Below are 15,777 nucleotides of genomic sequence, written 5' to 3'. Positions count from 1 at the left end.
TCTCCCGGCTTGTGCAAGTCTACCTTAAGTGGTCGTGCTCGCTTATGTATTCACGGTTTTCCTTCAAATAAGTACAGTTACAATTGTATAAAAATTGTTTGAATAATTATTATCTTGTACATTTTTATAACTATACTGGTTTTTTATATGACTTCAACAAGCGCTATTTTATTAATATTAAAACACGTTAAAAAACTTTCCTCTTACATATTCAAAACCTAGTGGTGCCAAATTTTGTTATTTTAGTTTTTAACTAGTTTTAGAGATAATATTTTTGTATAAACAATACAAAATGGCCGCTACCGGCTAAACAAGACTTTTCTCGACATATGTTTATATGACATTTTTTGTTTGAAATGATAAGTAATATGAGCCAGAAAAATCTGTGACACCCGTTTGTTGTGTGTTATCATGAATTACAAGTACAAGCGGCCAAACCACTCATTGTTTTTGCTGTTCGTTAAATAGTAGTTTTCAAGAAGGTTCTACATGGATGTAGAACTTTGGTCACATTAGATGAAAAGTAATGTATACATTGTAAAGATGGTATAATGACTGAATCAAACAAACATGGCTACCTGCCAATACTCATAGTGATAAGTGATCCCAGGAAACTGTGAAATAGTGATGGTTTTAGGTAAATTCAACAAATTACCTACAAACTACGCCTTACCTGAAGTACTGTAAGTGATCCTCTCACAATTATTTCACATCTTAATTTCAAGACTTAAGAGAAACATTCAATTAACTGATTTCCAACAACTGACCTAGATGATGATGTCACAAATACAACATAGCAATCTGGCTGAATCATTGCAGCCACATCAAATCTAGAAACCAAAGCTAAAAGAAAATCTTTTCTCATATAACATGACAACAGAGGACAACTAATCACAAACACAATTTTAATGAAGAATACAAGTGCAGTCTATCGTCAACATATGTTGAACTGACAACTGCCGCCTGACCTCATTACAACCAGCTCAGCACTTGTTACGCAACCTGCTGACAACTGCTAGCAGCTGTGTACTTACTGACCTAGCTTAAGCTGTACTCCTGCTCTACTCTGTACCTAGCTGTACAAAATGCCCACAAAATATCCTTGTGGCAATTGTGATATACCTAGGTGTCAGATTGTCAGGAATAAAATGTACAGGAAAATGTAAAAAATGGTACCACTCAGGATGCCAAAACATTCCAGAAAAAAGCTTAAAAAAATGGACCGATTCTGAAATTGCAAAATGGCAATGTATTACCTGTAGAAGAGACCAACAGCTTGATCAAGAACATAGTGATCCAAATTTAAATTTAAATACAACTCCAATCACTTCAGACCGTTCTTTTCAAGGCCTTGAATAGTTTTACTCAATGTGTTAGTTTTAGAAGCACAACTCCCTCTCTCCCTCCCTCTCTGACTGACTTAAAACTAGACGAAGTAAAATCTAAACTGATTGACCATGAAAAGCTAGAAGATCAGGACTTAGAAAAATCTCTGACCCTAGCTGCAGAGGCCGGAACAATCTTACTACAGGAGAATAATGAATTGAAAAATAACATCCACTATCTAAATAGTCGAATTTCTCTACTTGAAGCCAACTCACTTAGTATGGAAGCAAAAGTTGAAGAACTCTCAGCCATAGAAATTAAACATATACAGAAAATTGAAATCCTGCTAAACAAGTTGGAGGATGTAGAGCAGGAGCTTATTAAATGTAAACAAGATAAATCTGACTTACAAAATATTTTTGAGGAACACTACATAAAACAATCAGAAATGCTCACTGGTTACCTATATAAAATAGACGAGCAAGAAAAAATCATCTCAAAAATTAAAAAACAATGACTGAGCAAACTGATAGTTACAATTTTAAAACTTTTAAAGACATGGAAACCCAAACAACCTTTGTTAGCTCACAATCGACAAATCCTAATCCTGCTTCTTTGTTGGATCTAGCTCTTGTCCTGGAAAAATTTGACCATATGGAGCAGTCCATGGCAGATCTTGCGAGTTATGTCATGAATAATTATGCCCCTCTGCCAGCCCTTAAGGCTGATGTCCTGAATACAATAACGGGACAAGAAGACCAGAACAAAGAAATAAATATAAGGAAGACACAGAAGGCTCGTCTTACTAAATTAAAGCCAGTTTCAGAACTAAAAAGTAAAAACTACCCAATAAGACAAACTAGAAAATCAAATTACTTTAGTGTTTCATTACAAGTAAAAAAGTGTAGAGACCACAAAACACCGGAATTTGACCTAATTACGCCTGACCAGACTATACAGAAGAGTGGGGGAGCCAGACAAACCCCTTCACAAAAACTGATCAGCTCTCTTGCGACACAGGGTTCCAGCCCGATACCTGATCAGCATGCACAAAAGAGTGGGGGAGCCAGACAAACCCCGTCACAAAAACTGACCAGGTCTCTTGTGACACAGGGTTCCGGCCCGATACCTGACCATCATGAACAGAAGAGTGGGGGAGCCAGACAAACCCCGTCACAAAAACTGAAAACACCAGACACTCCAGTACTAAATAGCAATAAGATAGTTGTTGAAGTGCAGGTACATTTTCCAAATGACTATTCACCACCTAGACAAAATACTTTTTATAGAGTTCATCCAGAAAAACATTTTTTAGGCAAACATCCAAAGGCAATTCACAAATTCAAACAAAAATACAAAACCAGGATCTTTGTAAATCCCCATCACCCTGCAAACAAGTTAACCTAAAAATCACTGTTCTACATCAAAATATACAAGGACTGAAGAATAAAACTAACAGATTAGTCCACCTTCTTGAAGAAGTACAGCCAAGGATCTTAATACTCACAGAACATGGACTTAAAGAAGACATTTTAAAAAATATCAAAATTTCTGGCTACACACTTGCCACCTACTTTAGTAGAAGTAACCATACTAAAGGAGGAGCAGCAATATATGTTGACGAAAACATATTCCACCTGACAGAGACAATCCCTGTTTCAGCATACTGTCAAGAATTAATCTGCGAAACAGCAATGATTAAGCTAACATTGAACAAAAAACCATTATACATTACTGGAATTTATAGACCTCCTTCTGGTAACCTTCATCAAGCACTGTAATATCACAAATGTTGGAAAAAACAAAAGCAGAAAATCACCCCATTCTGTTATTAGGTGACATCAATGTTGACTGCTTAAAGACTGACAACGAAAACAAACAACTTAATAATGTTTTGACCAGTTACAACATTTATAGATTGAATCTACCTCCTACTAGGATTACATCGAATACAAGGTCTTCAATTAACTGTGTTTGTACAAATCTACCACTTGAAGACGTAGAAAGTAAAGTATTTCACAGCGTCCTATCTGACCATACTGCACAACTTTGCACGTCACAAATAAGGACTTGTCAGGAAAACACCTATTACAGTGGAATGAGCCGAAACTATTCCCAGAATAACCTTAGTATGTTAAATGCTTTACTGCTACAAGAAAATTGGGATGAAGTGCACAATGCTTACACTGCAGAAGAAGCATATACTAAATTTATGTCAATAGTTACCATGGCTCTCAATCAAGCATGTCCATTAAAGAAAATTAGAAGGAAAAAGAAGGTGACAAATAAACATTTTGTAGACCATCAGGTAAACTTGCTAAAAGAAAACTTCCTTCAGAAACTTCTAGTATATGAGAAAACAAATAATGAAGAAGATAAACGCAATCTAGCAAAGGCTAAGAAAGAATATGACTTGAGGCTGAGAAAATTAAGACAAGAGGCATCAGCCAGTTTCATGAATAGAGCAGAAAATAAATCTAAAGCCTTGTGGAAGATAATAAATGATGAAAGACAGATAATAAATGATAAAAAATGTAATACAACAAACACTCAAGCTTGAAATTGATGGACATGTAGAAGATAACCCCTATAAAATTGCAAACCATATGAATCACTTCTTTACCAGCATCGCTGAGAGAACGCTGAAAAACAATCCTAAACCATCTATAGACCCACACACAACCTCGGACACCGGCCATGACTTACATAACTACCAACACGCAAGCCAAATAGAAATACAAAATATTATAAAAAATTCTCAAACAAAAAACTTCTGCAGCCACCGACAATATCTCCACAAAAATGCTTAAACATTGTAAGGAGTCACTAACGATCCCCCTCACAAGTATTATTAACAAATCATTGAGTCAAGGTCAATTTCCATCAGCCCTAAAACTTGCAAAAGTTTACCCAAAACATAAAAAGGGGAGTAAAACCGAAGTTGGCAATTACAGGCCAATATCAATATTGCCAACTTTCTCTAAAATCTTAGAAAAAGTTGTCCTGAGAAGGCTTTTGGACCACTGTGAGAAGTTTAATTTATTAACTGAGAGACAACATGGTTCCTTCATCAAGGGAAAATCAACCATGACCGCCCTGACCGATTTTGCTGACTACATAATTGACAACCTTGAGGAAGGAAAATTAGTTTCTTCCTAGACTTGAGTAAAGCATTTGACTGCTTGAGCCATGATCTCATATTACACAGATTAGACAAATTAGGAATTAAGAGCACAGCCAAGATGTGGTTTAAAAGCTATCTTAAAGACCGAAAACAAATAGTAGAAATAAAACAAGCAACTAGTGGAATCACAGCAATAACTAGATCAAGACCTTTACCTATAAATCGAGGAGTGCCCCAGGGGTCTGTTTTGGGACCAGTATTATTTATACTGTTTACAAATGACATACCCGAACACCTGGACAAATTTTGTACAGTTTCAATGTACGCTGATGATACCACCTTGCTCTTGACTGGACAAAAAGACAATCTAGATATCGGATCATTCACAGCCTTGAACATGGCTTATAAGTACTGCCACTCAAATGACTTGGTGGTAATCCAGACAAAACTAGTCAAGTCGCATTTGGGAGAAGATGTGATGAAGTACCAACAATACCCGATGTGGAAAGAAACACCCAAGCTAAATATTTAGGAGTCATTGTTGATGAGGGATTTACCTGGTCACAGCATGTAGACAATCTTCTCTCCAAATTAAATTCCTCCCTTTATATGATCAAACGTACAAAATGTATAAGCGACATATCTACTGCGAAAATTGCCTACCATTCCTTGTTTGAAACCCACATCAGGTATGGCCTAATGATATGGGGAGGAACTTCCGCAAGTAATCTTCAGAAAGTTTTGATTCTACAAAAGAGGGCCGTAAGAACCCTAGCTGAGCTAGGCTACAGAGAAAGTTGTAGAGAAGCCTTCAAAACCCTGAAGATTATGCCAATAGTAAACCTCTACATAAAAGAAGTCATCTTATATGCTGTTGGACAACCCCTGACGCAGAATAGACACCTACATGACTACAATACTAGACACGGTACTCGTTACCAACTACCAGTTCACCATCTCTCCCTATATGAAAAGAAACCCTCCTACATGGGCATGAAGCTGCACAACCTTCTACCTGAAGAATTGAGATGCCTCACCGGGAGAAGACTGAGATTACTCTTACTGACTGGCTAATTAACAATCCTTTTTACTCACTTAACGGGTTTATTGAAAGAAGACAATGAACATTGCCATTTGAAAAACTTATTTTTGAAATTGTAACAACTGTTTGTGTTGATTTTATTTGACGCCATTTCAATACTTAATGTATTTGAAAATAAAGAATATTTGTATTTGTATTTGTACTGTACCAACCATAAAATCCCTCAGATGATCTGATCTAGTATCCGTCTCTGCAGACTGCAACACGAGATTAGTCTGCAGAATGCGTAAACGGGGCAGTTCACTCGCTCTATAGTTTTCACTCTATTACTTTTTTTTCACTTTAGTTTCACTCTATTATAGTTTTGAGAATTGGAATGGTTTCTGTGTGATGGCATAGTTAATAATAATAGACAATAGAGAACTTTTCTTGTGTATTGTAGAAGAACTGTATTTTGTAAATTATATCTATGGATTAACAATAAATCTAAGTTGAAACCGTTGTGCCACGTAATATCTGTGTTCTACTCAAGTGTCAAGACCTCGCCTGGTTATCTTGCTACTCGGATAATCAATGTGATCTCGCAACATCAGAATATCTAAAAAATGAATTTCATAAATAAAATTATACTACATTTTAGTACTAATTTTTCCCCCAATGATACAATATAGGATTTTGGACATTTGCCATCGTTACATGTTCCAAAAAGTATAACACTGCGTTTCGAAGATTGAAAATAGCGTTATACTTTTTTGTAACATATAACTAAGACAAACGTTAAAATTCCTATTATCCTTTCAAACCTTCCACCGTCAATAACAAACTTTAAACAAAAACCGATATCAGTATTATAATTTGTACTTATTACATTAAAATGTTTTGTTTAATCTTTATTATTGACAACGGAAGATTTGATATGATAGCAGACTTTCGGAAATTTGACATCGTTAATGTTACAAAAATGTAATACTACATTTTAAGACTGCAAATCTAACCTCTTCTTCAGGTGTCAAAAATCTTAAATCTTAAGGCTAAGAATAGTACACAAAAATTAAACATTTTTAAGGAAGTGTTATTTAGTGCCCTTCTTCTGTGCAATGACACGGTTGGTACTTGTTCCCGTTACTTTGTAACCTTCTGGTATACGTATGAGTCTTTAAACATACAACTGTTCAGTTGTGAACCTTGACTGTGATGAAGTCACTACCGCATTATTTACTCATTAATACAGTTTTGTGCATAATTAACCTTAAACCTTGTGGTGTTTTTATACTTGATGCAAACGTGAATTCTAATCCTAAAAATATAGTGTTCAGAAATGAAGAGATGACATGAACAGGAACGTCCAAGTATCTGAACACGAGGTGCCTCACAACAAGTCTCAAGAAGCGCCTTTGGATTTTTTCAATCCAGCGTTACCATTCGCAACTTTTTCCCGATCCATTTTTGGGACGAAACTATCACCTAGTCGTACTCACCAATCTTAGCCCCAGACTTCTTTGTATGCTATTAACTTATGTTATAAGTTTGGACAATGTTATTGTTTCTTCAACGTGGCCAAGTGGAGGTTCATATCTCGCCGATCTTCTAGTCGACTGTTGGTGAAATAAATTCGTCAGTGACACTGGAACATTTTGGGTCTGTAGTTCAATGCACGACTGATTGGTGACATCACATCTGCTAAGTAGCCTACAAGGCCATAGTCTGATCTTGAAACTAACCATCTATCAGACTGCGTCTGGCCTAATCTCTGATTCACTGGGACTGTCAGTGACCTGTTTTCGCTCAAGTGACACTGTGGAAGTTTTCGTCTATATTTTTTTAACTAAAACAAAAGGGTGTGAATCTCGACAGAGTAAATGGTTAGCTGTGGTACGGTAAGTTGAGGTCCCTTTAATTTCAAATTCACTTTTTTATATGAGTGAACTCAGCTTTTTATAATTGAAAAATTGATTGTTGATCAATTCAAACGGCATTTGAAGTTATCTTTTCTTGTATACCTGCAATACCTGAGATTTCATATAATTTTTTTTAACTTACTAATCTTACATTTTTTTAAATACTTAAAGTAAAATTATGTTAATGATAGGGATAAATAATTGTTGTAAGATGTATCTTTGTAAATTATTACTACTAAAAATAGAAAGTTGGATAGGGGATTGTCTGTTTTGCAGAATGGATACTAACATTTTAGACTAATCGAATTGTAATAAAACTTGATAAATCACCTTTGTATACGCAACGTTCACATATAGTAAAAAAATCAACATCCCAGGTTTATCCTAAATGTGTATTTGCCACGAAAACGCCTTCAAACCCTGCATACTGGATATTTAGACTAATTCAATGTCAGTGACACTTGGTAAACATTTTTATAACACGTCATTCTTTTCAGACAGTAAAAAATTCAACATCCTGGTTTGTATTAAATATGTATATTCCACAAAAAAAAACACCTTCAAAACCTGCAGACTTGATATTTACAATAATCAGATTTTGATGTAACTTGGTAATCACCTTTGTATATTTTTCACTTAAACAAGATAAAGATGTGATTTTTTCATATCCTAAGTATATGTTTACCACGAAAGACCCGTCCAAACAGAACCAAAATTCTTACGGGTTCTCTTGCTTTTTCTATTTATGTGACAGAAAGAGTTTACGTTGAAATTCAATAAACTATGGGACATGGGACCATACTTAACAATGTACAAATAAATTGTTCTTGGTTTAAAATTACATGTTTTCTCTTATTACTAATTTTAAACGTTTTCTGCCAATTATATTGACGAGGAAGTTGCCACATTCAGCGAAAACATAAGACAAAATATAGTGGGCATGTTATATTAAAAGATTACACCAGGTGAAGCTAACACTCCGCTTTACAAACACACTGCAATTTAACGCACTCAGGACTGAGATATTGTGATTGCGCTCCACAAGCGTATTCACTATTACTGTCTGACAATAACAGTAGCATTCAACGTTTTAATAGTAATCTCTTTATATTGCAAATAGATGTACAAAGTTTTATTTTTTTTTATGGATTTTGAAATATGACAAGAAAAAGTTAGTCGGCTAACAAAATGTTAAGGGGAGTCGGGTGTCCCTATCCTTACAATGTTAAATTGACCGTCTTTGATGTACCTTTTAGAAATAAGTACAAATACCATAATTCTAATTTTTGTTTAAAATGAAAGCCTACTCCTTTCTCTATAATTTACATGGATGGTTTGCTGTTTAAGTTAATATTAGTATTTTTATGATTTTTTTAATTGACTTTTTAAAATTAAAGAGGACAATGAGCTTAACAAAATAAAAATAAATCATACAGATATCTCATGTGGTTTCTGAGAAAAAGTACATTAAAGCTTAAAAATGTTAATTTCTGGAAAACGCAAATTTAAAATATGCTAGTTATAATTATAAACAATAGTTCACCTTAGTACATTCCTGATCCATAAGAGGGGTTCTCAGGGTCCTCCTCTTCTTCATATTTGTCTTCCAGTTTTTGCTTAGCTAATGTCTTCTTCTGTCTGCACTTTTTTCTATCAAATCAATGGCTTTGTCAGCTTTTTTAATTCGTAGCCGATTGGCAGATTCTAGTCGCTGGATGCATCGATTACCAGGTTGGATGCCCAGTTTTCTAAAATCTTACATTTCACAATACTGCCTTCATTGTAGCTAGCTATAGCTTCATAAACACCAAATTCTAGTTTATCCCTCATTATGAAAGTAGACTTCGGAAGACGGGACCAGATGACACTATTGAGCGATTAGCTAGCATTTTGAGTACCGCCATGCAAGCACCTTCTGAGTAAGTCAGGATGAGCCAGATCTCTGAATATTGATTTCATTTCATTCATGACAGCTTGAGGAAAGTGGGTATGACTATTATGGTCATAAGGTTCATTAGTAGAAATGGCTTTTTAGTACTTACACCAAGGTGAGTTGAGTGAACATGCGAAACTTGTTGAGCAAGCGCAACTTCAAAAATTTATAACTAAAAAAGTAATGGTCATAAATGAATTAAGTTTTCAGTAAAATATACAGTAATAATTCGGGAATATTAAAAAAATAATCTGGAAAATGATATTTTTTTAATTTTTTTCACCTGACACCCCTTAAGTTTTTGACCAGGAAGTGATCAAAGCGAAAAGGGTTTAAAGCGGTAACTGAACGATATTAATTTCACATTAAGCAACATTACATGCCTTGGACAATTTTAGGGTTGACCTACAAGAGCAGATATAACACCGGCGAAAGAATAGACGAAACCAACAATCGGCGGCGGATTGACCTCGTTGGCCTGGACTACACCAAGCAGTTTTGGCTCGGTTTAAGCTATTTTGATAATTGTTTTCTGTTTTAGTTAGTTCCAATACAAGGACATAGCCAGCGAAGGGGTCCAAGGGATCCGTTCTCCCCAAATTAAAACAATTTGTAATCATTTTTGTAGTAAACGATTATTATTATTTAAATAATTCAGTATTACTGGCTTGTATTGCTGAATGATCGTTCTCAACAAATAAAAGGGCCAGAACTTTGCTATTTTTGCTAAATTAAAAAAAATTAAATTAGTGATATACTAAATCGACTTTTTAATAAAGTTGTGAATTACATTATTTTACAAATAGTATGGAATGTAGTATTAATGACATTGCAACTTGATCTACTTTTATATGTAGATCAGCTCTAAATGGTAACTAACTATGCAGTTAATTGGTCAGTGACATTGCGCTGTTCAACTTTATTACTTAGTTATTTCTAGCGTTACTTTTTCCCTTTTCTCTTCTACATCAGAGTTTTTATGTAATTTTTGCAATATTTAGTTTTACTTTTAATAGTAATCCAGGATAAACGTTCAAATCTTGAAAAACGTATAGATTTGTAAAATTCCCATATTTTATTTATATACCGAGATAATTTTTTTTTTTTAATGGGTGAAATTGCTTATTTTTAACTGTACATTTTTCTGAATAAATATTTTACTCAGTTATTATCGTATACTTTAGTATACTTCATGCTGAGTAAACGGACATTTAAACTTAAAATTTGGTTAAAAAATAATGTTTTACAAAGGTTTGAAAAATGTGCTAAATAGTGCTAGGGTATAGATACATTTCTGTAAATAACAGGGATTGTAGGGAGACATTTTGCAGAGAAAAGGCTGAAGTCGGAAGGATAACTATAGTAGATGTTTTAAGCAAACGTCGTGCAGAAAGGCCTCGGTGGTCAAATCCTACATTATCGAATTGTTTAGTAACAGAATGTTAATACTCACGTTATGCTAAACAAACGTAGCATAACATAACACAAACTAGACATGTTGCAACACGCAGGAGGGCGCCGACGATTCCCACGTCTATCTGACGCCTGTGGAAGCGTTTGATCCACCGACCGCCTCATTGGCACGTTCTCGCCAAGTGGTCGGGCCGCTCTTGTCCGCGTAATGAGAAGTAATTGTTTAATAAATGGAGCGGGCTATGCGCAACTGGTTGTCCTCTCTGTAGTCCGTGTCTCATTCTCCCATAGAATCAATTTTAAAATGTTTAACTCTAAAGGGATTCCTGAAACAATTTTTACTGTCACACATCACAGTTTTTACGCTTCTAAACTTCCTTTACATGTGTTAACATTTAAATTTGTTAAATTTAATCCCCTATTTGGGGCTAGGGGTCGGGACAACTTCCGTATTAAACAGCACAGAGCTGCCACGTTCGAACGTTTACCATCCAAGGTTGGCGTTAAGTTGATAAATAAGCTCCCTTGATAAAGGGAGCTTATTTGTTGATAAAGATAAAACGTTTAAATGATCCAAAACAATTCAAAGCTCGATTGAGAAACCTATTGGTGTTGAGGGTGCTTTACTCTGTTTAAGAGTTTATAATGAGCCGTTGGAATAAAATGTGAAATTAATTGGTTCAGTACTTTAGTTCTGTTCTAAATTGTAATCGACAGAGCTGAAAACTGTTTAATAAGAGGAATGGCGTGTGTTTAAATTGATTTATACAGTTCAATTGTATTTTAATACATGCTTATTGATAATTTTATTCCATTTTTCTAAAATTGTGAATGCAATAAAGATTTATTATTATAAATTATCTTCACTTCCATAGTCCCTTTTACTACGAATCACATGGTCATAAGAATCAAAATGTCCTTTATACTAACTTGCCTGCAGAGACTCATGTCCACTCAAATTCTAAAATGTCTTTTATCCACAACATTTTTGCTGTATTGTTGGTTTATACGAATAAAACTGCTCCAAAGTTGGCTACGAGTCACTTAATAACCCACCAACTAATTTACTAGACCGTTGCTGTCAACATAAGTTGTTTACACGTCCGTATTTGTGTAGGTTTTTTTATTTTAACGAAGAAAAATTATTAACACATTTTTATGTGCGTGTGTTTAGTGGCTTACTAGGTTTTCCTTAACTTTTTATTTTGCTGGCTTAATTATTTTGTTTATTAAAAAAACAAAACGTCTCTTATAAGTACAAATACAAATATGGGTTCCACATTCTAAACTTCTGTTATTTATGCTCCAGTTACAAACTGTCCTTTCTCCAATGGATTTTTATAATCAAAATGCGTATTATTATTATTATTATTATTATTAAGGGATTTTGGGGGGGGGGAGGGGGTTAATACATTTATTCTTTATATTTGTATGGTTAAATTTTAAAATATTTTAAACAACTATTATGTTAAACAATTTAAATATTCTAATTTGTTTATAGTGGATAAAGGACCTTAGGTCCTGAGCGACTCAATCGAAACAACTAACATCGTGTTTTGTCTAACGTTTAAAAAAGAGGGAATACTTTTGTCGTTAAAAAGCCTTAGCGTTGTATCTTGCAAGAAATATGTAAACATCGAAATCTTTGCAAATTAAACTAGAGTAAATAATTGAGTCCTGAAAGCGGTGTTTAATAACAAAGATAACCCTAACCCAAGGGCTAGGCTGCTGAAATCTTTTGGCTGCTTAGAACTTGTGACTTCAAATACGGTATTTATAACTGTTTCCCTAAAAACCAACCTATTAAAAAATAGTATACTAAAATAGTATAGTAAAATAGTACTGTAATTATTGTTTATTGATTTTATACAACATTTCATAGGAAAAATCACATACATTGTAACTAACAAGAAATTGAATTCATTTCAAAAATGTCAAGAACAAGCAACGCAATGTTTTTACAATTAATTGTGAGAGTACTACATCCTCGCTAGTGGGAGATATAACAGCTAATTTCCTGGTAGTATCGTGAAAAAGATATTTTCATTTACGAGTTAACTGAAAGGGTCTGCACTGACAGGGTAAATTGAAGTGCCGCGCCAGTGAACAAGGCCGACTGAGGCGAGATCGGTCAGATGATCCGAACGTCACACCATCTTGTGTCTGGGCGAATCGAGTACTCCCGACGGAAAGACAGCCACTTGACCACTTTTCTAACCTGGATCCTGCCCACTACACTTTGTTACTCTACCAACAATCTCCTGTGTCACTAAGCAAATCTTATCTGTTCTATTAATTGAGTCTAGCGCCGTGTTGTAATTAGTTCGGTCAAATTGTATTGTAATATTTTAACTGAACAAGAAGTGACGGATGTTACAACAGTTAAATGTGCAGATTTGCCGTATACCATGATGAGAAATGTTTGTGGAACTCACAAGCCCAAAATATATAAACGAACAATATTTACGAAAAACTGCAATTGACAAACTCGTAAGAGATCTGGGCATGGAAGGATTCTGTGTAAAAAGGTAGAGACAAAATATTTCACGAACAATAAAAAAAACAACATTTATTCAGTAGAGACGTTTTTACGGTCAGATTCCGTTATATGCCCCCAACGCTTAAACTTTTTTTAATAAACCTTAAACCTTATAAAACGATGTAGTTGAGTATCATAACTAACATTGCATCAATCAACAAGGTATTATTTTTCCTGGTATATATTTCCAGGTATTCCGGTCGGTATTGTTTTCGCTGTTATCTTATCCTTCTCGGGAATCCCGATTACGGCAGGCCGCGCGGCATCGCAACGCTTCATTTCAACTCTGTTATCTGTACAGTTAAATAGTGTACCTTCGTTTAGCGTCAACATTATTCAAGATGGATTTACCTTCAAATATTTTCGAAGTTTATGATCTGACGAAGTCAAAAGAAAGGTGCGTGTCAATTTTTCAGAATATAGATATTTTGCCAAGAGAAAAACTTTGTGAAAATAGTCATGAAATGAAGTTAAGCGTTACGGATGGTCGGGAACGTTGGCGTTGCAGGAAAAAACACGTGCCGTCAAGATGTTCAATTAAGATCCAACACTTGGCTGGAAAATTCGCGTTTGGGCTTCGACAAAGTGTTATTGTTCATTTATTGTTGGAGCCATAAACTCACGAGTGTTGATTTCTGTGAGCGGGAACTGAAAATTAATCACAACACTATAGTCGATTGGAATAACTACTTACGAGAGGTGTGTGCAGCTAAATTACTAGCCAATCCACTTGTAATAGGAGGTCCTGGACTAACAGTGGAGATTGATGAATCTGTGTTCGCCAAGCGTAAGTATAAAGTAGGTAGGGTGCCAAAACAACAGTGGGTTTTTGGTGGCATTTGTCGCGAGACAAAAGATTGTTTTTTGTTTGCTGTTGAAGACAGATCTGCTGCTTCGCTTATGTCCATCATTGTTGAAAGTATTGCTCCAGGAACACGTATCATATCCGATAAGTGGCGATCCTACAATGGAATAAGGAATGCTAACAGGAACTACGATCACAACACTGTCAACCACAGTGAAAACTTTATTGATCCTGAAACTGGTGCTCACACAAACACTGTTAAAAGAATGTGGGGCGTGGCTAAATCAAGCTTTCGGCGTCAGTATGGCACTCATTCGAAATTGCTGGACAGCTACCTTTGTGAATTTATGTGGCGCAAGCGACTCACTGATGGCACCAACCCATTTGAAGCTATACTTCAAGACATTGCGGCTTTTTGGCCACCTCAGTAAGAACTTTCAGTACAATTGTTTGTGTTCATTTTAGTGTGGGAATAAAATTACTCATTGATTATTGAGTTTTTCTTCCTATACTAGCTTTTTTCTTAGCTAGTAACCAATTGTAATTCATTATAATCATTCGTAAATGAAAAATTAGCGTTGGGGGCATATAACAGGCGCCACCCAAAATTGCGAGTGCCTCCGGCCATAGCGCGGGCTTCGTCAGCCCGAGCTGATGTCAACGAAAGAAAAACATCCCTCGAGATAGTACCTATCAGTAAAATATCAAATTCTAGAGGGGCTGATCAGAAATATAAATTGAATTGTAATGGAAAGGCAATTATGAACCGTGTAAAAACTTAAATTTAATAATCATGTGATGCCGCGCGGCCTGCTGTAATCGGGATTCTCGAGAAAGATATGATAACAGCGACAACAATACCGACCGCAATACCTAGAAATGCTTGTTGATTGATGGAATGTTAGTTCTGTTACTCAACTACATCGTTTTATAACGTTCTAAGTTAATTGAAAATAGTTTAAGCTTTGGGAGCATATAACGGAATCTGACCGTTTTTACTGTTATTTATCATCTAAATGTAAAGAAAATTATTATCGTCCAAATACGGGGAAAAAGACTCATTAAATGTTTAAATTTGAAATTACAATTTTTAATTTTTGGTTAAACCTGAAGAAATTACCCACCTTAAGGGATGTTTTTGATCGTAGCCAGAACCACGGGGCAAATTTGGTGTTGCCGAACATAATGAAAAGTTTAATAAGACTCAAAGAGTTTTTCCTTTATTTTGCTAATTCAAAACATTAATCAACGGGAATCAGGAACAGATACATTTCTGAATAAAACAAGAAATAGGTGTCGAAAATAAATCGTAGAATTCATTTGAAATCAAGTGAGAGTCGGGAAATTCAATGTCAATCTCAAAATAAACGCGGGTTATCACCTTAACGTGTGCTGACGCGTTTATGCCTTCTAAATTTCATTTACTCCTATCCTCTTCTACCAAAAAATCATACGCCATTTCCAAACAATTAGTAAAGGCAACCAAGAACGTAGCCAGAAAAAAAATCTGAGGGGTCCAGACTACTGACATTTTCCCGTAGGGGACAGAGAGTAAGGCCCCATTTTGTTCCTTAAAAAGTTCTTGGCCCGTTTCTTTGTCGAGAAAAATCTTTCAGCAGTACATGTCACTAATACTGAATTATTTAAATAATAATAATCGTTTACCAGAAAAGTACCTAATTTAAAAAATTGAACAT

The 15,777-nt window shown here is 35.1% G+C and overlaps 1 protein-coding gene across 1 annotated transcript in view; it reads left to right on the top strand.

Annotated features, from left to right (window-relative positions):
* The first annotated feature begins 7,204 nt into the window (after positions 1–7,204).
* The window catches only part of LOC124358408, a 68,501-nt gene continuing 59,928 nt past the window's right edge, over positions 7,205–15,777 (top strand). Inside the window, exon 1 of the mRNA XM_046810708.1 lies at positions 7,205–7,369. Coding sequence (XP_046666664.1) covers positions 7,352–7,369 — 18 coding nt within the window. The 5' untranslated portion in view covers positions 7,205–7,351. The remainder of the gene's footprint in view (positions 7,370–15,777) is intronic.

This window comes from Homalodisca vitripennis, chromosome 3 (assembly GCF_021130785.1).
Source record: "Homalodisca vitripennis isolate AUS2020 chromosome 3, UT_GWSS_2.1, whole genome shotgun sequence".
NCBI lineage: Eukaryota > Metazoa > Arthropoda > Insecta > Hemiptera > Cicadellidae > Homalodisca > Homalodisca vitripennis.
This window is presented reverse-complemented; position numbering and strand designations above follow the sequence as displayed.